Genomic DNA, 24,964 nt, shown 5'->3' on the forward strand with positions numbered 1-24,964 from the left:
GGGGGTGAGAGAGATGAGTATGTGGGGGACAGACATGTGCTTGGAGGGGAGAGAGTTGCATGTGTGGGGGACAGGCGTGCTTTGGGGGGAGAGAGATGAGTGTGTGGGGGACAGACGTGCTGGGGGAGAGATGAGTGTGTGGGGGACAGATGTGCTTGGGGGAGAGATGAGTGTATGGGGAACAGACATGGGCTTGGGGGGAGAGAGATGCGTGTGTGGGGGACAGACGTGCTTGGGGGGGGGAAATATTAGTGTGTGGGGGACAGACCATTTGTTTATTATTGTTTCTCAAATTATAACAATAACATTAATCTTGGAATATTATATATTTTTAATATAAATGAAAGGTTTTCATGAGCACAGCAGCAGATAGCTCTAGACCTATCACCCTAACATCTGTAGTAAGAATAGTTTGAAAACCAATAATGAGAAAGCACAGCATATCACAACAGCAATTCAACTTTTTAACTTTTATGTCTGTTCACCTTGCTAATTTGTATTTCAAGAAAATTGAATACTTTGACAATGCTGATATTTGTTCATACTGCATTTACCAACATACTGCATGGGAACTTGTTTATGGAAAAGATTAGGAGCATAAGCAGATTTGGGGAAACCTTGCAAATGGGTTAAAAATTGTTTGGCTGATCATACATTTTGAATAATGATATTTAAAACGTGTATAATTGGACAGCTGTAGAAGTGGAGTTTGAGGTGGAATGGCTTCTATGTGAGGAGAGGCTAAACAGGTTAAGATTCTTTAGCCTGGAGAAGAGGTAGCTGAGAGGCACTATGATAGAGCTTTATAAAATCATGAATGGGTTGGTATGGGTAAAACAGGAAATGGATATTTACCCTTTTAAATAGCATTAAGACTAGGGAATACTCCATGAAGCTAATAGGCAGCACATTTAGCACAAATCTGAGAAAGTATTTTCTCTCAACGCAGAATTAAACAGGGAAACTTGTTGCCAGAGGATGTGGTAAAAGCAGTTAGATTAGCTGGGTTCAAAAGGGTTTGGACAAATACTGGAGGAAAAATCCATAAGCTGCTATTAGGCATGTAGACTTGGGAAAACCACTGCTTATCCATGGTTATGAGCAAAAGGATTGGACCTAATCTTTGGGATCCTACTGGGCACTTGTGATTTGAATTAGCCACTGCCAAAGACAGGATGCTGAGCTTGATAGACCTTGGTTTAACCCAGTATGGCATTTCTTATGATCTTATATCAATATTGGATTCATGATTACCGTATTTTTCGCTCCATAAGACGCACCTGACCATAAGACGCACCTACGATTCAGAGGGGGAAAATTAAAAAAAAAAAAAATTGTGCTAAACCGGCTCTGCGTCTGGGCGTCTTATGGAGCAAATTAGGGGAGTGCATAGTTTTTTTTTTTCTCCCCATTTTGTTTCGGGTCTGGGGAGGGCCATTTCGGTCCACTCCCCAGATCAGAAAATTTTTCTTTCTGTGGGAACCCCCAAACCCCCCCCCCCCCATCCCAACCCTTTAAATTAACAACCTCCACCCCCCTGACCCCCCCAAGACCTGCCGAATTAATTTCCTGCAACCCCCCACCCTCCTGCCCCCCCCCAAGACCTGCCAAATTAATTTCCTGCAACCCCCCACCCTCCTGACCCCCCCAAGACCTGCCAAACGTCCCTGGTGGTCCAGCGGGGGTCCGGGAACGATCTCCTGGGCGTGAGCCGTCGGCTGCCAGTAAACAAAATGGCGCCGACGGCCCTATGCCCTCACTATGTCACTGAGACCGACCGCTGCTATTGGTCGGTCTCAGTGACATAGTGAGGGCATAGGGCCGTCGGCTGCCAGTAAACAAAATGGCGCCGACGGCCCTATGCCCTCACTATGTCACTGAGACCGACCAATAGCAGCGGTCGGTCTCAGTGACATAGTGAGGGCATAGGGCCGTCGGCGCCATTTTGTTTACTGGCAGCCGACGGCCCACGCCCAGGAAATCATTCCCGGACCCCCGCTGGACCACCAGGGACGTTTGGCAGGTCTTGGGGGGGTCAGGAGGGTGGGGGGTTTCAGGAAATTAATTTGTCAGGTCTTGGGGGGGGGGGGGTTGTAGGAAATTAAGTCGGCAGGTCTTGGGGGAGTCGGGGGGGGGGGGGGTGTTTGTTAGATTTTTGTTTGGTTTTTTTTTTATATTCGCTCCATAAGACGCACATACATTTTCCCCCCACCTTTGTGGGAAAAAAAGTGCGTCTTATGGAGCGAAAAATACGGTAATTGTATATGTTTATGTATGTTTTCAGATAATTCCAAAATAAGTGCCTAGTACAGTAATGATAGAAAGTGAAAAAGCTACAGGCTAATTTGGATTGACTGACAAAAACAGCACCAGTCAGATTGCATCTTGAAAATATGCTGAGAAAATGATATAGTAAAAACTAAGAGGTCTATATTCAGTCACTGCCAGATCGGAAAGATAGCTGGATAAATTTATCTGGCTAATTTTGGAGGTATATTCAAAAGGGATATGCATTTGTGTGTCCATTTCATTCGTTTGGACACCTGTTGTGTATCTAACAAACGAACAAATGTATGCACAACGAATGATGTTTTCCTAATGGATGTGCATAGCATTCGTTTTGTGCGTACATTCGTCCATTCGTTATATACGTGCTTACACGCAAAACGAATGAAATGAATGGACATCCAAAAACTAAGGAATGCACATCCCTAATATTCAATAGTGCTGCTGCACGATTAAATATAGCCGGCTATTTTAAAGTTAGCGGGCTAACTGTATCCAGCTTACTTTAGATCAGCTCTTTGGGCGAACCAGACTTAGGCCAGGATTCATCATTCTTTGGAGAATGATGAATCCTGTGAAGGAGGGAGGGAGGGCCTGGGAAAGCCCGCAGCCTTTGCACCTCGGCAGTGCGCCAGCTGCCGGCTTTCGCACCGAATAGCACCACCGTGAAAGGTGGTGCTATTCGGCGTGCTACTGCCAATGATAATGTTGGCAATATTATTGCCAGCAGCGAAGAGACCGCCGACTCCTCCCCTCTCTGCCCAGACTCCTCTCCTCCCCCTAATTTGCATGATATCGCATGTGAAAAGGCCCTTTTCGCGTGCAATAGAGGCTTATCTTATGCGATATGGCCGTATCGCATAAGATAAGCCTTTGATAAATGACCCCCTTAGTCAGCTGTGTTATCCAGCTAACTCTGAATATCGGAGTTAGCTAGATAACTTAACTCCTCCCAGTTACACTCCCAGAATGCCCTTAAATTATCCAGCTAAATTCTAGCTAACTAATAAATTAGTCGGCCAGAATTTAGCTGGATAACTTCTGAATTATCTGACTAAGTGCTTTTGCATTGAACTAGAATCATCTCTTTATTCAAACAGCAGTTGACAATGTTTTAAAAAATGATTATTTTATAGCCAGAACAAAATTTGTCTTTGGCTTACTGTGTCAGGCAGCTGCTTCCTTATAAGACCATGCTAGGGGGAAACAGATAACACAACACTCAAAACTGTAGCCAGCCACAACAGTCATTGATATCTCAAGGCTAGCAAGTCTCATATTTTTTGTAAACTGGAAAATTTATTTATATTTATTTATAGTACAGTTTCTACTGTAACAATTTCTAAAACCGCTTCTAACCACAATTTGTTTTAAAAGCCATACTTCAGTATGAAGTATCCCTGTAAAATTATCAAGGGTGCTATAAAGACATTTCAAGGGACTACCCTAGTTTTTTTTCCCCATAGTTTCTTTATTATGAGACTTTAGAAAAAAAAATACAGGTTAGAGAACTGAAACATTTAACATATGTGCACTGGGACAGCTAAAAAAAGAAAAAAAAAGGCTTATCTTGGAAAGGAAGAGACTTAAGAAGTGATATGATTACTGTGTGTAAACACTTGAAAGATCAGAAGACATTTGACAAAGTCCCATGTGAGATGCCTAAGGAAATTTAAAAGTCATGGGATAGGAGCCTGTGTCCTACTATACACTGGTAACAGATTAATACATAAGAAACAGAGAATAGATCTAAATTTTCAATAATGGAGTGCCCCAGATCTATACTCGGACTGGTATTTAATATATTCATAAATGATCTGGAGAAGGGAGCCATGGGCAAGTTGATCAGATTTGCAGATGGTATAAAATTATTCAAAGTAATTATAAAACACAAATGGCTTGTGAAGAATTGTAGGAGGACCTTTTGAGACTGGAGAACTGGGCATCTAAATGGCAGCTGAAATTTTAATGTGGACAAGTATAAAGTAATGCACATAAGGTAAAATAATCCTAACTATCAGGCCGATACAGTACAGTGCGCTCCGGCAGAGCGCACTGTTTGGACGCGCGCTAGCTTTACCCCTTATTCAGTAAGGGGTTGAAAACGCACGTCCAACCCCCCCCCCCCCCCCCGAAACTAATAGCGCCCGCAACATGCAAATGCATGTTGATGGCCCTATTAGTTATTCCCGCGCGATTCAGTAAGTAAAATGTGCAGCCAAGCCACACATTTTACTTTCAGAAATTAGCGCCTACCCAAAGGTAGGCGTTAATTTCTCTCGGCACCGGGAAGGTGTACAGAAAAGCAGTAAAAACTGATTTTCTGTACACCCTCCGACTTCATATCATGGCGATATTAAGTCAAAGGTCCCAAAAGTAAAAAATAATTTAAAAAAAATAAAAAATTTAAAATCGGCTCGCGGGTTGAAAACCGGACGCTCAATTTTGCCGGCGTCCGTTTTCTGAACCCGTGGCTGTCAGCGGGTTTGAGAACCAATGCCGGCAAAATTGAGTGTCAGCTGTCAAACTCGCTGTCAGCCGCCGCTCTTGTCAAAAAAGAGGCGCTAGGGACGCGCTAATGTCCCTAATGCCTCTTTTTACCGTGGGCCCTCATTTAAATACTAAATCGGCCTGTATGTATTTACAATGCCTGGCTCCATATTAGGTGTTACCAACCAGGAAAAGGACCTTGGAGTCACAGTGGACAATACATTGAAATGCTCAACCCAGTGTACAGTGGCGATCAAAAAAAAGAATTATTTGAAAAAGAACAACAAAAAGTGGGATTATAACACCTCTGTATAGATCCATAGTGCAATCATATCTTGGATATTGTATACAGTTCTAGTCGCCACTTCTCAAAGATAGAGAGGATCTAGAAAAAGGACAGAAAAGGGCAACAAAAATGATAAAGGGTTTGGAAGAAAGTCTAAATAGGTTATGGACCTTCATTTTGGAGAAGTGACAAATGAGAAGGGATATGAAAAGAGTATTACAAAATTATGGAAGATATAGAGCAAGTTAATAGGGAATATAGTTATTTTCTCTTATCAAATAGTTCTAGGACTAAGGGGCATTCCATGAAACTAAATAGTAGCAGATTTAAAACAAATTTAAACATTTTTTTAAAATTTAGTGTACAATTTAGCTATGGAACTTATGGCGAGAGAATATGGTCAAGGCTGGTAGTATAGCTGAGTTTAAAAAAAATTGGTGAAGTTTCTGGAGATTCATAAATAAATATTAGCCAGGTAGACTTGTGTGACTCCACCTCTTACTTCTGAAAGTAATATAGCATGGACTATCTTATTTGCCAAGTACTTCCAAGTGATCCAGATTGGCCACTGTCAGAGACAGGATGCTGGGATTGATGGACCATTAATCTCAACCTACATGGCACATCTTACACTGTTATGGAATATGTTTGCACTTGTAACATAGGAAAGACACAGAGGGATGTAACTAAGGTAAAAAAAAAAAAATAGAAACTTTAATTTGATTTTTAGGAATAGGTGGTTTGAGCCATCAAGCTGTAGAATGGCCTACATTCTTAGATATTTTAAGATAATGAATATTTTCATGAACATAAGGATAATGATTATGTATATATAGCACCAAGTAGGATAGATTGCTATGACAACCATAAAAAGGCTAAATTTAGTGCCTGCAAGATATGTTTTAATTTAAAAACTATGTTTTAAACTCTGCCACTCTCTCCTTTCTAAATATAAAAGAAAAAAAAATAGAGCAGTCAGAAATGTCCTTGTTTGATCTGTTACCGTCTGTGCTGTCCTTTAACCCGAAGCAGACTTGACATTTTGCAAATCCTTGAAAATCGATAAGATCAGAAATGAGACAACACTGATTTTATTGAGGCATGAGCTTTCAAGGACCGTTAAGTCTGTAAGGTGCCACACACCTCGTGTCATTTTTAATAAATCAAGAGGAAATTGGAGAAGGTTTTAGAGGAAAAAATATGAATAGGTATGGAAGAAATTAGCTAATAAAGAAAAAGAGGGGGATGACTTTTTTCTATTAAAAGATTATATTAGTGATAGTGCAAAAATGGGATTGAAGGACTCAAAGGTGGATATGAAGAGCCAGATAAAAAAGAAAGCAGAGTTGCTTAACAAATATTTCTGTTTAGTGTTCAGTGAGAAAGGGCTTGGAATAGGACCACAAAAACTTTCACAAATAGGAATAGATGTGAAGTGGACCTCAATCGATTCTCAGAAGACTGTGCTCTCAAGGAACTAGCAAAGCTATAAGTAGAAAAAGTGTTGGGGCCGAGTGGAATGCATTGGAGGGGTATGAAGGGAACAGAGAGAAGTTCTAGCAGCTCTGCTGTCTAACATTTCAGTGCTTCGTTAGAGTCAGGGCTGGTTCCAAAACACTAGACAGGTAGATGTGGTTCCTCTTCTGAGAACAACAGGCCGGTTAGTTTGACTTCTGTGGTGAGTGAAGTAATATAATCGCTGCTAAAACAAAGGATAGTGCAATTTCTGGAATCCAGGGCATTACAGGATCTGAGGCAGCGTGATTTTGCCAGAAGCAAGTCTTGTTAGAGAAATCCAACAAGGATGACTGAATGCATAGGGAGAGGAATGACCAGCAGGAAAAAGGATGTGATACTGCCTCCATGTAAGTCTTTGAGACCTCATTTGGAGTACTGTGTACAATTCTGGATGTAAACCGAAAAGTCAGGTCAGAGGACAGCTTCTAAAATGGTCAACAGTCTTCATCATAATTAGGGCTTCCGATTCTAGGGGTTTATGAATTGCCAGTTTAGGGGGAGTTATTTTTAGCTGGCACTAAAAATAGGTGTTGAGGTTTTCATCATGTGAATTAAAAATGTTGGCACATTTTTAGGTGGAGTCAATTTAATAAGGTACATATCAATTTATCTTAAACTATTTACATGCTTTTGTGTTACATGGTGTGTGTATGTGGCTGTAGGGAATGGAGGTAAGGATGAGGAGGGTATGGGGTGGCAGGGTATGTGTGTGACTGGAAAAGATGAAGTTAGGGTTATATGAGGCATGGATGGCAGGCTGTTTTGTGGCTGGTGGCAGGCTGTGAGTGTGTTGGGGTGGGAGGTTTCAGGCTGGTGGCAGGCTGTGTATCATTGTCCCATACACTCCTTCTTTCATACACACATTCTTGCTCTCACACACACAGGCTTTCTCTCTCTGTAACATGCACACAGGCTCTCACTCTCTCACACACATACATACACACACACACTCTTTCAGGGCCTCCCCCTCTCTTCGTTCCATGGTGGGATAGGGTCTGCTGCAGCACCACCAGGCCTCTGTTTGACCACTGCAGGATGAGGTCTGCCATAGCTTTCCCAGGCCTCTCTTCGGGCCGCAGCAGGATGGGGTCCACCATGGCCCCATTGGGCTTTTCTTTGGGCCATGGCAGGATGGAGTCCTCCACGGCCCCATCAGACCCCTCTCTGATAATTATATCTGACTTCTGCAGTCAAGAAGAGGCATCTTGCAGTGGCTGGATGACATCATCAGAGTGCCTCCATGGCAGGCCTATTTTTCAGGTATTTTTCATTTAAAACTGAAAAGTATTGTGGTAGGGGAGGGATCTGAAACCACCCTCCCCTACAATGGTTGTTTGTTTTGGAAAACCCAATAAAATTGTTTAAACATAAAAAAAAAAATAAAAAAAAATGAAAAATCTAATTTCCCTATTGGGGTGATTTATCAGGGTTTTTTTTACTTTAACCAAAAATCAGAATCCCTAATCATAAAGCATATGGGGACAGACTTAAAGATGGAGGAAAGATGGGGACAGACTTAAAGATGGAGGAAAGGATGGAAAGGGGAAATATGATAGACATTTAAATACAGCCAAGGAATAAAAGCACAGGAGACTAGAATGAAGAATAATAGGAAGAAGGTGAAAATGGGTAGACTCCGGAGTAATTTATTTATTTATTTATTTAACTTCTTTTACTATACCGACACTCAAGACCAGGTCTTATCGTACCGGTTTACATTAGAACATGGGGAAACCAATTAACGTATAAGTAGAAATGAGAAGTTACATTAAAACAGGGGGAGTAAAAACATGGATGTCGGAAGATAGGACAGAATTAAACTATAACAGAAATGGGAGATCGAGTAATCAAGCAATAAGTTAACAAAATTACAAACTATAAATTAACACAAAACAATAAATTAGTAATACAGAAACATGGATTATAATCAGCGGATATATACATGGTATGTCTAATCTAAGGAAATATTTCTTTACAGAAAGGGTGGTAGATGCATGAAACAGTCTCCCTGTGGAGTTGATGCAGAAAAGGACAGTATCTGAATTCAAGAGAGCATGGGAAAGCACTGAAGATCTCTAAGGGAGAGAGACTTTAAAGCTGAGCAGGAGATGTGGCTGGGCAGACTGGATGAACCATACAGTCTTTAGGTCTCTATCTGCAGTCATGCTCCGTGCTTCCGTGATATAGCTGTATGCTCGGAAAAATTGCTATTACAGCGTTTCTGAGCCCTTTCCCGTGTTTGGGAAGGAATTATTTTTGTTGTTGTGGAATTTGCTACAGATGTACAGTATGGCCCGGACTTTAAAATACCTATTTTAGAAAGGCTTCGAAAAAAGGGAGGGGGAGGGGAGGGGGTGGGGCGGAGTCAGAGGCGCCCAGCACAGCGGCCATTTGCCGGAGGATCACGTGTTGCTGTTGCAGGCTGCCGGTGCGCACAGCAACAGGTAAGATAAAGGTCGAGGGGGGGGGGGGGATCTAAGTGAGGTTTAGGGGAAGGGAGGTTAGGTTAGGGGGTTGGGAAGTTCCCTTCCAAGCCACTCCAAAATCGGAGCGGCCTGGAAGGTAACAGAAGGCTGCGAGCATCAGCGTGTGCAAGTTGCACAATTGTGCACCCCATTGCGTGCGCCAACCTCTGATTTTATAACATGCGAGCACATGTTATAAAATTGTGCGTCCGGGTAGCGCGCGCACGTTTTAAAATCCACCCCTATTTTTTCATCTTCCCCATGTAAACAGTGCTGGAACATACTAAAGCAGTAGTTCCCAACCTGTGGTCCATGGACCTGTAGGGATCTGGCAGACCTTAACAGGAGTCCGTGAACTGCCTGCACCAAGAAGAGGCCCAACAGACCACCATAGATCGCATCTCATGGTGGTCACAAAAGAGAGAGACCAACAGGCTGCTGGCGTACTCCATCTTACCAATGGCAGAAGCCTGAAGAAGGCTGCAGGCCGCTGGCACAACCCATCCCGAGAACAAAGGAGGCCTTGGGGCTGCTCCCACACCCCATCCCACTAGTGGCTGATGAACGAAGGAAGCCACAGGCCACTGCTGCACCCCATCTTGCCAGCGGTAGAAGACTGAAGGAAGCTGTGGGCCGCTGGCACACCCCATCTCATCAGTGGCCGAAGAATGAAGGAGGCCTTGGGGCTGATGGCACCCCCCATCTCACTACCGGCCAAAGAAGGAGGGAGGCCTTGGGGCTGCTGACGCACTCCATCTCTCCGCCACCCGAAGCATGAAGGAGGCCACTGGTGCATCCCATCACTCAGGCAGCCTGAGTGGGCCATTGGGCCCCTCTGCCTGACCCCCCAAAGACTCCAGGAAAAAGAGAGGGACCAGCCCAGGTGAGAGAGAGGGTGTATGTATATATGTGAATGAGAGAGAGGAAACTTGTGTGTAAGTGTGTATGTGTATGAGGAAAAAGGAGCATGTTTATGTGAGCAAAAGAGAGAGCTTGTATGTATAAGAGAAAGGGAGTGTATGTGTATGAGAGTATATGTGTGAGAGTGAGTAGATATCTATGAAAGAGGGAGCATCTATGTGTAAGATCATGTGTGTATGTGAGAGAGAAAGCATATGTGTATAATAGAGAGGGAGTGTGTATGTGCATAGGAGAGAGGGAGCGAATGTGTGTATGAGAGAAGGAGTAAGTCTGAGTGTATGTGTGTGTGTGTGTGTGTGAGAGGGAGAATGTGTGAGTGAGTGCATGTGTGTGTTTGTGTGCCCCTTCCCCACCCCTACTAATACATGGCAATCTCAGGGTAACTGGAAATCAAAAGTTCCCAAGTATAGAGAATGGTGAATTTTAAAATCCTTATTAGTTTTAATTGTTGGCTGTTATTTGATGTCTGATGTTTTGAAATATTTTATTGTTTGGGAAGTTTATAAATGTATGAGTTTTAAATTATTGGATGTTGTATATGTCAGTTGTTTTGAAATATTCTTTTTATTAGTATGGTTTTACTATTATTGATATTTTGTATTTCTTGATTATATTATTTGAAGTTTTATGAGGAATGGCAATGTTTCTGTTTTCCATTGTAATGCATACTCAGTCTGGCTTCTTGCGGTTTCCAGTTCAGTTTATATCTGCGCATTTGTGGTGTTACTGAGGTGACATCAGAATTTTAATATTGTTTTTCTGGTGAATGGTAAGGGGAAGTGTTCTTGTTCTGCCCTGCACCCTTTGTTGGGGAGTTTCTGTAAAAACAGGGTATTGTAGGTGCAGATTTTATGATGGGATTCTGTCCCATCCCTACATAGATGAATTTTCGATTGATATGCTTGAATAATTTTAGTGACAGTTTTACTAGATGGTTGAAACTGGCCAGGGTTTTTTGGGGGTTTTTTTTGTTACTTAGAAGATTCATCTGTCTAGAGATGTCACTAACATGTATGCTCAAAATTTTCCGATAATGATGCAAAATGTTTGTAGCAGTGCCTCATGGCTTTATGAACAGGGGTGTCTTAACTCTGCATGTGTGGAATTTGGTAACAGGCAGGTGAGGAGAGAGTCATTGGACCCCCGCCAAGATCAAACTAACAGGATGGTTTCCCTGTCACAGGTGATTTTCTTTAAAAAGAGCATACCATGTTGGGGTGAGGTGGGGTTTGGGAGGGGAATATGTGCCCCAAACCTCTCTCCACATCTTCCTTTTAGTGATGTGGGCATGTCTCCAACATCCCTCCTTCCCTTTTCCCCACCATTATCTCACTCTGTCATTGCTCCACAATCTATCCCAATCAGTCCAGCCCTTCCAGTAGCTCTCTCTCTCCCTCCTCGAGTTCATCCCTGCCAGTCACTCTGTCTCTCCCTCCACCAGACCATTCTCACCAGTCGCTCGCTTTCTCCACTAGACCATCCCCACCAGTCTGTCTCAAGATCACAAACAGTCCCCCACCAGACTCTCTCTCTCACTCCCAGTCAGTCTCACCAGTCGCTCTCTCTCTCCACCAGTCCATCCCCACCAGTTTTTTCAATTTCCATCAGTCTATTTCCACCAGTTTCTTACTTTCTACCAGTACCTTTCTACCAGTCTATCTGTCTCTCTCTCTTCACAAGTCCATTTCCACCAGTTTCTCTTTCTCTTTCCACCAGTTCATTTGGGGTGCATATAATGTCTTTATTACATTAATAATTTTTCTATATACAGTACATAACTGCAGATAAAAATTAAGAAAAGCTTGTGAGAGGTCTGCAACAATTTTGGAGGTTAAAATGGAATCCACACTCCCAAAAAGGTTGGGAACCCCTGTTCTAGTTTTATTTTTATATTGTACATATTGGTGGATAAGGTACCATTTGAATTCCTTGCAGGCCGATTCAGTAAAGTCTGCGGGAGAGCGGGCGAACGTCCGCTCTCCCAGCGCGTGCACAGGCCACTCACTCACCTGTGCGCACGATACAGTATTTAAATGAGGCCCAGCGGTAGAAACGTGCAAAAGGAGCGGCGGCTGTCAGCGGGTTTGACAGCCGACGCTCAATTTTGCCGGCATCGGTTCTCGAGCCTGCTGACAGCCATGGGTTCGGAAACCGGATACTGGCAAAATTGAGCGTCCGGTTTTCGACCCGACAGCCGCCGGCCGACTTCCACATTTTTTTTTATTTTTATTTTTTTAACTTTTTTTACTCTTCGGGACCTCCGACTTAATATCGCCATGATATTAAGTCGGAGGGTGCACAGAAACACAGTTTTTACTGCTTTTCTGTGCACTTTCCCGGTGCCGGAAGAAATTAGCGCCTACCTTTGGGTAGGCGCTAATTTTTTAAAGTAAAATGTGCAGCTTGGCTGCACATTTTACTTTTTGAATCGCGAGCAAATACCTAATAGGGCCATCAACATGCATTTGCATGTTGCGGGCGCTGTTAGGTTTAGGCGGTTTGGACGCGAGTTTTCCACCCCTTACTCAATAAGGGGTAAGGGAAAACGCGCATCCAATGGCAGGTATTGGCCTGTTAGTTTGCCTGGTTGTCCCACCTACCCTGCTGTAGTTAGGAATACTTAGTACAGTTTGACCACATAGAATTTTCTAGCTCTTTTTGTCACTCTTAATTGCTAATACCACCATCTACAGCACTAACGATATTTCCCACTTGCCAGCTGTGGCAGGCTTCACTGCCTGCAGGAGATTTCTTCTCCTTTTGTCCCTATCTGGGAGCTGCAGTCAAGTCAGCCTGCTGGTCATACTAAGAAACCTACCACCTTCCCCCTGTTTCTTTGTTGATTGTAAATCACTTTGATTTTCAATGGAAAGATAGTATATTAAGATCAATAAACTAAACTATTAATCTTAGAGCCATAGACCTGCCACCACTGTATGTTGGTTGACCTTATCTGTTTACATTTTTATAAATATGACAAAGTGTTACTTAGTGCTAAGGAATACACACAACGATGGAATTATACTGGATAGGACAGTGATGCTGCGAGCAGCCCGTGTGCACTCCAAACAACTTGCTGGAGACATGACCTGGAAGTGATTTTTTTTTTTTGAATGCTTTTCTTTGTATAACACAAGGTTAATCAAAATGCAAACTGTACACCCCACAGATTTAATTATTAAAAGCCCCATAACAAAAACATTCATGAGCAAAAATTAAAATAAACAATAAGAACCTCTCGTTTCTATGGGGAAAGGGTTACTTAACTTTAGAACTTGGAACCAGAGGTCGGAACGTCTCCCTTTTCCTGAGATCTACTGCTCTGAATTTGTTTCAGGAGCTCCTGCTTGTAAAGAACACTTATGATTAAGCCAAACTGGCTTTTATTAGTCTTTCCCAGACAAGTAGATGTTCTGGCCCATCAGAGCTCTGCCCCATGGACCTTTATCGTCTTGCAGTCTTCACAGAGTTCGGCCTATTTCACTTGCAAGCTGTTCCCTGGGGCTGTACTTACTGATTCTGCATCGGGGGGGGGGGGGGGGGGAGGAAGGAAATTGGAATCAAAAAGTTACCAATAAGGGCCCTGAACTCAGCGGTCGGGGTATGGGAAAATAAGTGTGAGAGCTTGCTGGGCATTCTGGATGGGCCTGTTGGTCTTCTTCTGCCGTCATTTCTCTGTTTCTATGTTTCTATGATTTATGTTCTCAGTTTTTCCTGTAGCCTGTGTATTAATCTTTTTTTTTCCTGATGGGTCTGTGCATCCCATTACAGGGACATAGATTGCATGAGTCATTTGAGATTGTTCCTGGTAAAGCGTACCAGAGAACAGAAACAAATGAACTCTAATGGGAAGGAGGTTCCATGGAGACTAATTACTTTTTATTTTCTGACAGGATTGTTAGGCTAAGAGAACGTTTACATGAATCTTTTTTTTCCAAGAGAAGGGCAGTGCTGATGTTCTAGACAAGTTCATAGAAGTTAACAGAATTCAAAGCTACACCCACAGCTCAAGCAAGTACATGAAATGGATCACATGGAAATGTGTCAGCATTCTGGATTGTTATAAAATCAGACAGCTAGCATTTGTCCAGATTTCATAGAATAATCAGTGTTTAAAGATGTGAGACTTTTAATGTTTCACATGTATCGTCAGAGAAATTTTAAATATATTTCCTAACCCAGAGGAAATAAAATGCCAGCTGTTTTCAAAATCTCTTACAATCAAAGCTGGATGATAACACAGGAATACTGGCATCCAGGAGACATGGTTTCATTTCTGCCTCTCTTCTATGGGCTGACTGAGACTGAGTCACAACTCCACTGGAGGCAGGGAGGAGGAAGAAGACCCAAATATTGGTTAATATGGACATCTACTGAATGACCAATAGGTATTTAACCTAATCTATTTCAGAGATGGTACTCTGCCTCTCCATAACCTACAACATCCCTAAGTATGCGTGCATTATAGTGTGTGCATTATAGTATGTACTGGCTCAGGGAGTAGGAAGATCTCTAGAGAGAAATATTGTTTCTAGTGGCACAGAGGAGCAGGAGTGTTGCCCAGAAGTTGTCTGATGAGTATGAGAGAGCGAAGTGCTAAATCAGCTTGTCTCAGGAGAGGGTTTTGGGAATAACCACCTCAGGATTTCTTATTGCTTCTATCGTCTGGTATTGGGTCGGACTTTGAGCAACTGGCGCCTTCAGTTAAAAACATCTCCTCCCTCCCCGACACCTGATGGCGTCCCCACTGCTCCCAGGCTTCTCTCTGGCCTCTGGTGGGATGGGATCCTCCAAGGCCATTAGACCTCTCTTCAGCTGTGGCAAGATAGGTGATGCTGATGGTACCCAGGGAGCCCCACAGCTCACGGCACCCCAAATGACTGATCGACTCATCCTCCCCAAAATCCGTCCCTGTCTAGTAGATTGTTATTTTTCTGCTAATGTAATTATTTGATTTTGAGTGTCTTGTTTGTATTGTCTCTTTTAAGAGGCCTATTTTTTTTGTACTTTTGTTAGCTGTTCTGGTTGCCTACAGAAGGCTGGAGTAAAAAAAAAATAGTGGAAACTTTTTTGCCACTGGACAGAGTAGAGTTAGAGGAATTGCCAGGATATGGTCTCCCAGGGACATTTTCCGCCAGATTCCAGACCCTTAGAGCAGCCTGCCTAGCACTGCATGAGGTTTTTGACTTAAATCCTGTACGACACAAAGGGAAGAGAGCCAGTTATCTAACCACTGCTATTAGTCCTTTAAGAAAGAGTTATTCTCCAGTGCTGGGACAGGAACATGTGACCCTGCTGTGCCATTAGGAAATTCGTTGCACTGATCAGAATTATTTCTGCTGTTTCCTCCAGTGCAGACTTCAAGGGATTTTGTCAAAAGATTATGTGCTCAGTGATAAAGCATGGATAATTCAACATCCAAAAAAATTGTTAATCTTGGAATAAAGAATATACAGCAATGTGGTGTCTTGATTTGCATGGAGAGTTTGAAGTAGCAGACACACATACACCCCCCATGGAAGGAACTCTCGGAATCACAGTTTATGCCTCTGGGATTCTAAGAAAGAGTGAAAGAAGATAAAACATTGAGGACAAACTCTACTATCTGGAAATGTTAGCCCACAGATACCTCCTTTTTGTGCTTCCTCCTTCAACATTCCAGCAAATGAAACTTGATCAGGTTCTGCTTGTTTGGAAAATCAGGGGTTGGAGATTCCTTGATAATGTCAACATTTTCTTCTTCCTAATCTGATTTGTATGTTCTTATGTTTCATTTTTCTTAGATGCAAGATGAGATTTTGATTTCTGGTAAGGAAATATAACTATGGTACTACTGAATGGAACGTAGAAATTAATAAGCCACTTTATCATGGTCACTTAGCCAGTAAACTATGTCCATGTTAATCAATTAAATAAGCATTTTGGTACTTTTCTGCTTGCTATGGAATGCTAAGCAGTATTAATAGTAGCTTTAAAGACAACTAATAAACTTAAAAATATCAAATCTGTACGCTTTGTACTTCTACTGGACTATTAAAATTTGAGACTTCAGTGGCTGCTAGTTATTGGAGAATCAACAGCTGAGCCTTGGGATTTGGTAGTAGATATGTTTTGGTGTGGAACTGATAGAAGCAGTAGTTATTTCAGTCATGCAGACACTGATTCACCCTGTCTGATAAACTTTGAAGTGATTAAATATAGGAGTGCTGCTTGTTAGAATTATGAACACTATCTTGATTGGGAAACCCAAAGCTGAGTATCAAACTGGCAGTGGTTTGATTTATCAGTATCTCCAATTTCCTCTTTTGCATAGTTCAGTGTCCATTTTTATCCTTTGTTGGTTGCAAAGAGAGGTTTATCAAATTATACTGGTGTCTGTGTATGTTGCAATTTCTGTCTTTGCACATGTTCTTCTGCCATATAGCACTTGAACAGCTAGACCTTACTCAACCAAACTTGGTGTAGAGTTAGGTTGTTGGGGAACATTAGGCTATTTCAGTTTTCAAGCTTATTGTGCCTTGAAAAGGGGAGGGACGGTGCAGATGGAGGACACAATTGGGCATTTTGTAGTAAGAAATGTATTGGGAGTAGAACCCAAGCTAGATGGGATGGTGCAGCTCCTACTTATTTTTCTTGCATCTCAATGGTTGTACTTTCCCCAGTTTCAGTTCCTAGATATGAATGTGACGTTTTGCGGCACTGGATTTGCTGACATGGTAGTTTTTTTCTTCAGTAAGGCCTTGTGATTTAGTGCATTCATGCTGACTCACTGCTGAGTTTCTAAAATTGCAGACATGCTTGACCGGTTTCTGAGAGAAGTGAGATGGGCAAAATAACGAAAGGCACTTTATTACTGAAACCTAGATGAGGAAATATGAACTTTCTATGCTTTTGAGAAACTACTGGCATTTAATAAAATATAAATCCCTGCAGAGCACACAACAGATGTCAGTCTTTTTGTTTAAAGCTCTAGTGCTTCATACTTGCTGTGAAAATTAATTTTGCTGTGAGTAGGAGGCAGAAAGGACAATGGGAAATGAAATGATTTCCAATAAGAGCTAAGTCTTTAAAAATATTAAAACCAAAAATAAAATGCATAAGTAAAGTTTCAACTGCAGCTCCAGTTAAAGAATTAACTTATTTATGAGGAAATGATAGGGTAATGATTGCAGAATTTTCTGCTTTCTTAATTCTTCCTCCATGCTCACTGTGGCCAACCTGGGGGAAACTGGACAAGGTGGTTAAACTCATTTTTCAGCCAAACAAACAATTTTCTGTGTCCATCCTCCAACTAGAGTTAGTACACCATTCTGTACCAGTAACCCTGCAGGCAGTCTGTCATCTGCTGAGGCCTTGATAAATCACTGTGCAGTGTGCACGAATGGCATCAACTGTCAAATGATTATTTAACTTCTTGACATCTCTTGGGGGTATTTCAGCAAGGCTTGTTCTCCTTTGCTGTATCTCCTCCTTTAAAACCAGCACTTCATTGCTTTTCTACAAAATATGCCTGAACAGCATGACTCCTAGGGAGAGATGCCAAGTCATGAACTGCTAGACAGAAACTACATGCTAGCAGTATTCTTCACCTCCTGTAACACATGTAAAATACAGATAAACTGTCACTAAATACAGATCAAGTGACCACAAACAAGAAATAGTAATACAGAGGCAAAACCTGGAAACCCCTAGAAGCCAGACTGCATGGAATGCAATAAAGAGATAGAAACTACTTCCAAGCACTGGTGAACAAGAGTGTGGCGCATGGAAAACCCATGGCCAGGTTGACAATTGATGTTTCTGAGACAGCATCAAGAGTCTCTGTTGTGTGGATTGGTGCTGACAAGCTCACTTGGTCATGGGCCTCAAACCTACAACTGGATGTCCAGGAAAGACTTGCTGACTTGTCATACAAAGGAGAAAATCTCATTGGAAATAAGGTCAAAGAAGCAGTGGCTGTAACATGCCACCAACCAAGGGCTGCTGCTCTGTGGTCAGCATGCTCTACATCTTGGTCCCGAGCCCAGTGCAGTATCCTGCAATCTGTTGGAGGCACCCGGCATGGCTCTCTGCATCCTGCTTCTCCACAGTATCCAGCTGCTCTGAGTAGGCCCTGAAGGAACTCACCAGTTTTATAGACATAACAGCCCTGCCTGCCAGTGACTCAGGCTGATGATGTCATCACTGCTGCAACATAAAGGGAAGCCCCAGTCCTCTGGGCTGGCTCCTGAACAACAGGTTCTCTTGTTTTGCTCCTGCACTAGTAGTTGTTCTACTGCTGTCTTTTGGTGTTGACTCTGCCTGACCCACGACGTGGCTTCTGTTTTCCACCTGACCTGGCTCCTGCCTAACCTCTTCCTCTGCATGGACTTTGCCTGCCCAAACTCATTTGAGCCTCATGATTTGGTGCTGTTTCTTGGCCCTGCCACTCAACATCCCCCAAGCCTATGACAATGGCCTAGAATAAGGTACACTGTGCGACACTTCAGCAACACTACACTGAAACTCCAAGATCCACTTTCCTCATCTAGGAGGTACCCGAATAGGATGCCAAAGTGACATTTCTATCAACTAAGGAAATGTTTTCCTCCAACCCTTGGTTAACAGCAGGGTCCTTATTCTCATCCTAAGCAGCAGGGGGCCTCCAAGCATAGCCAGCACCCCAGTCAAAACTGGGACGAGGTTTTGACTGGATTGTAGAAAGTATGGCACAGATCCCAGTACCCATGCCAGAGGACCTTCATGTCTAAGGTAAGGTTTTACATAAACTATTGGCCCAATGTAACTGAACCCTTGAGTCCTCAGCATAATACAAAAAAGGTACAATTTACACCTATTGAATATTCCTCTAGATTGGGTTCCATCTGATGATGTCATCCATGAGTGAGGACTGACATCAGAGAGCACCTGTTACAGATAAGCAAGCATGCTTTACTCTCTACGACTCTAACCCATTTCTTTATAAGGCTTTAGGGACATGGATCCAGCAGTGGTGATGATGCATTTACTGAGTGGATTAATTTAATAATTTCCTCTAAACTAACCTCTCTAAACTTTAACTAAGATGAAGTGATTACAGTAATCGCAGATGGCACAACAGAAGTCTCATGTATCAACTTACTTGGTAGAAAATTATTTGGGGAATTATTCCCTACTTTCTGAATATACAAACAGTTGTCCATTTCTAGTGCAGCTTCTAATGCTTTCTGACGTGATTGAATTCTCTCTGATAAATAGCTAGCAAACTGTTCATGATTTATTTTTCCTCTCATTCCGATATTATCATTTGTGTGGCAATTGTCTCAAAATATTAAGATTTCTAAACAGTGCTTTAGGCTGGGTAACTGCAGCTTGGATCTCCACTCTGTAAAAGGATTTATTCCTCTCCATAATGTCTTTCCTACATATTTTTTCTCTATTGCTTACAATTCTATTTCTCCATTGACAAGCACATAGACCCAGCCTGTCAGAGCTCAAGTAAACGCTTTCTGAGCATGTGCAATAGTTCTCACACATGGTGCTGCCTCAGGCTTCTCTGTTTGTCTTCATCTGAGCTTCTGCAAGGGTGTGTTTCCTAGTTTCTCTATATATTTTTGATCACCTACATTTTGTCTTGGATTTGCTTGGAAACGCTCCAGTTGTGACTGGATGTCCTCACAAGTGTAATAGTACCACACCTGGAAGATGGAAGTCCTGTGGGAAGGCACCTTTAGTTAAGACCCTGAAACCTCAGTGCAAGGGCGGATAACAGAGCCACTCCTCTTCCTAGAGTGAGGCATTTTCAGACACCCAGTGCTATAAGAAGCATCAGTCGTGCTGGGAATCTATATTCTCGAACTCCGGCAAATGTTATAGGTTAGAGTAATTTCTGTATTCCTGCTGTCAACCAGGGAACATTCATTGGCCAGATGTCTCCTGCAAGAGATTCAGTGCACACTAGTTCAGCTTGTAGTTTCTCAGTGTTCCGGCTGCCTTCAGGAGCACTCATGGGCAGATATCTCCCCCTAAACATTCACCTACTAACCTAATTTACCTACCTGGGCTTACCCACCTACTACACACACACACACACACACACACACACACACACACACACACACTCACTCACTCTCTCCCGGAAATACTAGCAGGTTTATTATGAGCTTGATTAGGCAGATGCAAAAGAACATAAGATAATGCAAACAATAGTAGGAATGATAAAACAAGTAACGAATACAGTAGTTTATGCTGGCGGAGAAATCTGCATAGTTTCTGACACTTCCAGAAGGTCAGGTTGGAGAATCTAAATTTAATTACTTGGCTTTGGAAATTTATGAATATATAATTGGGGAGGGGCACCACCTTGCCCTCTGCTCAGTTTAAAAACTTTTACGCTTGTGGGTTTCAACTTTCCCTATCACATCTGTAATTACTTTCCCTTTATCTAATTTGCAGAAGTTTCAGTAAATTTCAACAGTCTACAGTCAGTGAGAGAACTCTTGGGCCTACCTTTGACAACACATCCATTTGACCTTAGTTGGCCATCTCTACAGGGCTTCCCTCTGATCTCTTGCCACAGCATATGTGTCCTCTGGAAAATCTCATTTAGTACTTTCTTGATAAGCTGGTGAATGCATTAAGGTGAATTTTCAAAGAGTTGCACATGTAAAAATCAGCATAGTGTAAATAACATATACTCGCATATATGCTATTTTATAAACCTCAAAATACATGTGTAAGTAAGGGTCAGTAAGTAAATTTGTGTGTGTAAAAATAGGCTGGGCCAGGAGCTTTCCAGGACGGGGCCAACCTTTACATATGCAAGTTGCTCTTTTATAATCAATTTATGCATGTAGATTTGCAGCTTACTCGCATATACAATATTTATGCTTCTGTTTCTGGGGTAAGTGATCATAAACATCTTAAAAATGAAATACTGAGTGAGTTGAGGTCTGGTTAAATAAGAGACGTTGAGAATGGGCTTGATGACCTGTAGATGGACTGGGTGAATTGGTAGACTCATTTTTAAAACTGGTAATTTCATTGCTGCGCACATGTTACAAAATCTCCCAATTTAATCGCATAAAACCTGACAACAGGGGGTGGGGAGGGTAAATGCATATAAATTATGCATAATTCCTAAAAGGTCCCGGAGGCTGCGATCCAGCCTGGATTTGTGGAGCCTGAATAGATTGCTGATCCAAGAGAGATTAAAGATGAATTTCTTCCAAACGATTCTCCCCTTCAGCCAAAGCACTGGATATGCGCTCTTGATCTGAAAAACACTTATGTACATGTTCCCATTCGGTCTTCCCACTGGGCTTTTTTCAGATTTATGGTGGAGAGCATGCACTGTCAGTACAAGGTGCTCCTGTTAGGTCTCTCAGCGCACAGAGTGCACTCTACTACCTCACTAAAGCTTAAGATCTGGAATAGACCCAGGGGCTCACGAGGCAGCTTCTGTGCACTGAAACTCCCACGTGTGCTCGGAAAGACTTTATCTGAACTTTGAGACTGATTTATCCTGCTTTTTATTGAGAACCTTGTTTACAGGTAAGCAAACTTTTTGTCATATCTGGTTTTGGATTTCCTCTGTTTCCTTTATACACACAGTTCTTCGGTTAACCATGTTGAAGAATTCCCCCCTTTAAATAAACGTAATCATTTGGGAGCTAAAGCATTTAAAGTCTTCTGCCATGAAGAGTTCCAGATCTCCACCTGCTCCAGTAGGAAAACATTCTGGGGAATTTTCAAAGGCTTGCCAATGTGTTCGGAGAACTTCTTTAAATCCAGGTTTCCTAAATGTCACAAGGAAATAAAATGTATTTGGCAGCATTGGAATCTTATTCTGTTTAGGGGCTATTTGCTTAGAGATTAGATGAAACTGATTATCTGTAGCTTCTTTGAAAGAATATGATGATATTGACGATATCTTTTGTTTTGGCTCAGAGCATTTGTCACTGGTACTAGAGAAAATGCTTGTTTTTAAATACTACTGTTCCCCAAATTAAAGAAACTTTGTACTGTACTGTGAAACATGTGGGATCATTAATGCATTTAGTATCAGAATTTTAACCTGGGCCCCAGGATACACTGAGAAGCAAGTAGGTAGTGAAACTTGTTTTTTACTTCTAAAACCCAATATTTTAAATATACTGACTTCTAAACTGGCCATGGGGAAATTTAAAGCACAATATCCGCCTTCAGAAGTTTTCCTTGCAGTCTGAAAAATCCTAGTGATGGTTCTGTTGCTTTTCCTTTAATCACATGAGCTTGATCTTGATACTCACTGTATCTGCTTGGCAACCAGCAGCAGTAGCAGCTGAGTTTTGAGTGGGAAAACCGTGCTATGGTTTGATTTTAGTCTGATCAGAAGGAATTTACTGATGCCAGGCTCGGGTATTTTAGTAGCCTTCATAGGTTTCATGCTTGCTTTCGTTATTTAAAAGAATATTGGGGAAGGAATGCAGGAGAGCAGTCATTGTTGATGAAAGGGTTAGATTGCTGAGACCAGCAATCAGGTAGGCCAGACTGTGGTCTAGATTTAAGTATGAGTCAGGAGAAATCCCAAGAGTTTCAGATCCTCTCTATGGCTGACATGCTTTGAGAAATTGGAAGCAAGTCACCAACCCACTCTATTGCAGTTCACTCCGATGACCTAGGGTACCCTAAGGAAGAAGATTCTGTTGTCCTTAGAGTAAATGCTGTAATTTTGAAGAAAAACTACATTTCCAGAAAACTACAGTGCTTCCTTAAAATAAAAATAGAAAAAGGTGTATGTGATGTCTGTAACAGCTGTCACTGTGAAAATGGCCATTGCTGCTCTATAGCTAGTGAGGTCCAATAGCCATGCAGCAGAAACCATCTGGTGAGGAATAAAAGAATAGAGTTAGGGGATCCCCTCCCTGCAATCTGCCCCAGTCCCTGCCTTCTTTACATCCCTCCTTCATCTCTCTGAGGCAACAGCAGCTGAAAGGCAAGAAGGGGGAAGAGTGAGGAGGGACAGAACCTGACAGGAAGTGGGGGTGGGAGGAAGTGGAGGGCAGGATATGAACGTAGGGAAGGAATGGTGAAGAGACAGTGGTCAGGTGATTGCCCCCCTCCCTGCGACCCTGGACAATGGAGTTACAGCAGGGGTCTGGAGATGACTTCTTTGATCCCAGGTTAGAGGAGTCCCACTGCAGCCAGAGGATCCCACTCATGCTATTTGTTGTGAGCTCTACTTGTTGTGATTGGACAAAGGGGCAAATTAATTCAAAACTTTTCCCAATAAGTAAATATAAAACTGAACAAAATTCTTTCTGTGTTGCAGGCTGGGGAGATTCAATAGGAACTCCATCAGAAAGAGGCATGACATATGATGCTCTCCATGTCTTTGACTGGATAAAAGCACGAAGTGGCGACAATCCGGTTTATATTTGGGGACACTCATTAGGCACCGGGTAAGTTCTGAGTTCAAGAATAAGTAAGATTAACTTTGAGAAAATGATTTGTCTCAGTGGATGTTAAGTCTTGTAATTCTTCAAAACTAAATAATGGCTACAGTTATTAATCACTAGAAGGTAAAACTATCGTTATATAATACTTTAATGGCACATATGACACACTTATAAAAGTTCATTAATTATACAAATACCTTCATTAACTCCTTCACTAACACCATCAGGAATAGTTCCTCCTCATGCAAGGGCACAAGGGTATCCCTTTTAGCTGGTAGTTTCAATAGAGAGACAAAGAGAAACTCTGAATTGTATCTTGTAAACATTCTTTCTAGAGCAGCCAGGTCAGAACAGGGCATAGAAAAGAAGCCAACAGGGTTGTCTGATAGATTAATACTTGTTCTTTATGTATTGATCACTGTAGTGGGTTCTGGAATGAGCTATCTGCTTTGTAGTCTGTATCACACAAAACAAACTAAGAAAATAACACTGACTATGTCTTATGTAAAACAATGTAAAGCTATATGTTCTGAATAATATATGCAAAATATAGGTGTTCATGAGACATATAATATATATATGGGGTTTTTTTTATCAGCACAATAAGCAAGGGTAAATATCTTAATTCCCCATCTAACAGGGAATAATTATATACAGAAGCCTAGTGAAAGTTACCACTTTCCTGAGAAAGCTCCCTCCAAACTTATCAGTCGGTAACCAAGCAGATCTCTTTGGGAAAGCTGGACTGTACAGGGAATTCTGGGTCTCTGCCAAGCTTGTCATTCTAGTCAGTAGTTCTTTAGCAGGAATTCATAAGTTCTACCGTGTGCCAGGGTTATATACCTTTTGGACTACAAATGCTCAGAAGGGATCTCTTTGTCTAACTTTCCTGAAATATTGCCAATAGGGATGTGAATCATTTATCTGACGATTGAAAATATCGGACGTTATTTTCAATCTTGTCAGATATCGGGGGGTCCCCGAACCCGATAGGAAAACCCCATGAAATTTTTTCATGGGGTTCTCTTATCATTTTGGGGGGGGGGGGGGCGGGAAGAAAGGGCACTTAAAAATAAACCCCAAACCCACCCTGACCCTTTAAATTTAATTCTTTCGCATCCCCCACCCTCCTGACCCCCCCTCGCTCTCGGGCCATCGGCTGCCACTAATCAAAATGGTGCCAATGGCCCTTTGCCCTTACCATGTGACAGGGCTATCGGTGCCATTGGCCGGCGCCATCTTTAAAAATGGTGCAGGCCATCCAGTGCTCCTACCATGTGACAGGGGCCGGCCAATGGCACGGATACCCTGTCACATAGTAAGGGCAAAGGGCCATCAGCGCCATTTTCTTTACTGGCAGCCAATGGCCGAGAGCGGGAGATTGCTCCCGGGACCCCTGCTTGACCACCAGGTACTTTAAAACATTTTTTGGGAGGGTGGGGGATGCGAAAGAATGAAATTTAAAGGGTCGGGGTGTTTTGGTTTTTTTTCAGCACGAGACAGCCGATTAAAACGGGTAAGAACTGCGGGAATGAAGATTTCCTGCGGTTTTTAGCCAAACTCGATACCGGAAATGAATC

The 24,964-nt window shown here is 42.3% G+C and overlaps 1 protein-coding gene across 4 annotated transcripts in view; it reads left to right on the plus strand.

Moving 5' to 3' along the window:
• ABHD12 (abhydrolase domain containing 12) overlaps positions 1-24,964 on the plus strand; it is a 349,778-nt gene that overhangs the window by 272,577 nt on the left and 52,237 nt on the right. For all 4 annotated transcript variants that reach the window (XM_029594492.1, XM_029594493.1, XM_029594491.1 and 1 more), the window contains one exon: positions 23,258-23,387. In XM_029594492.1, coding sequence (XP_029450352.1) covers positions 23,258-23,387 — 130 coding nt within the window. The remainder of the gene's footprint in view (positions 1-23,257; positions 23,388-24,964) is intronic.

The sequence above is a fragment of the Rhinatrema bivittatum genome, chromosome 3 (assembly GCF_901001135.1).
Source record: "Rhinatrema bivittatum chromosome 3, aRhiBiv1.1, whole genome shotgun sequence".
Taxonomy (NCBI): Eukaryota; Metazoa; Chordata; class Amphibia; order Gymnophiona; family Rhinatrematidae; genus Rhinatrema; species Rhinatrema bivittatum.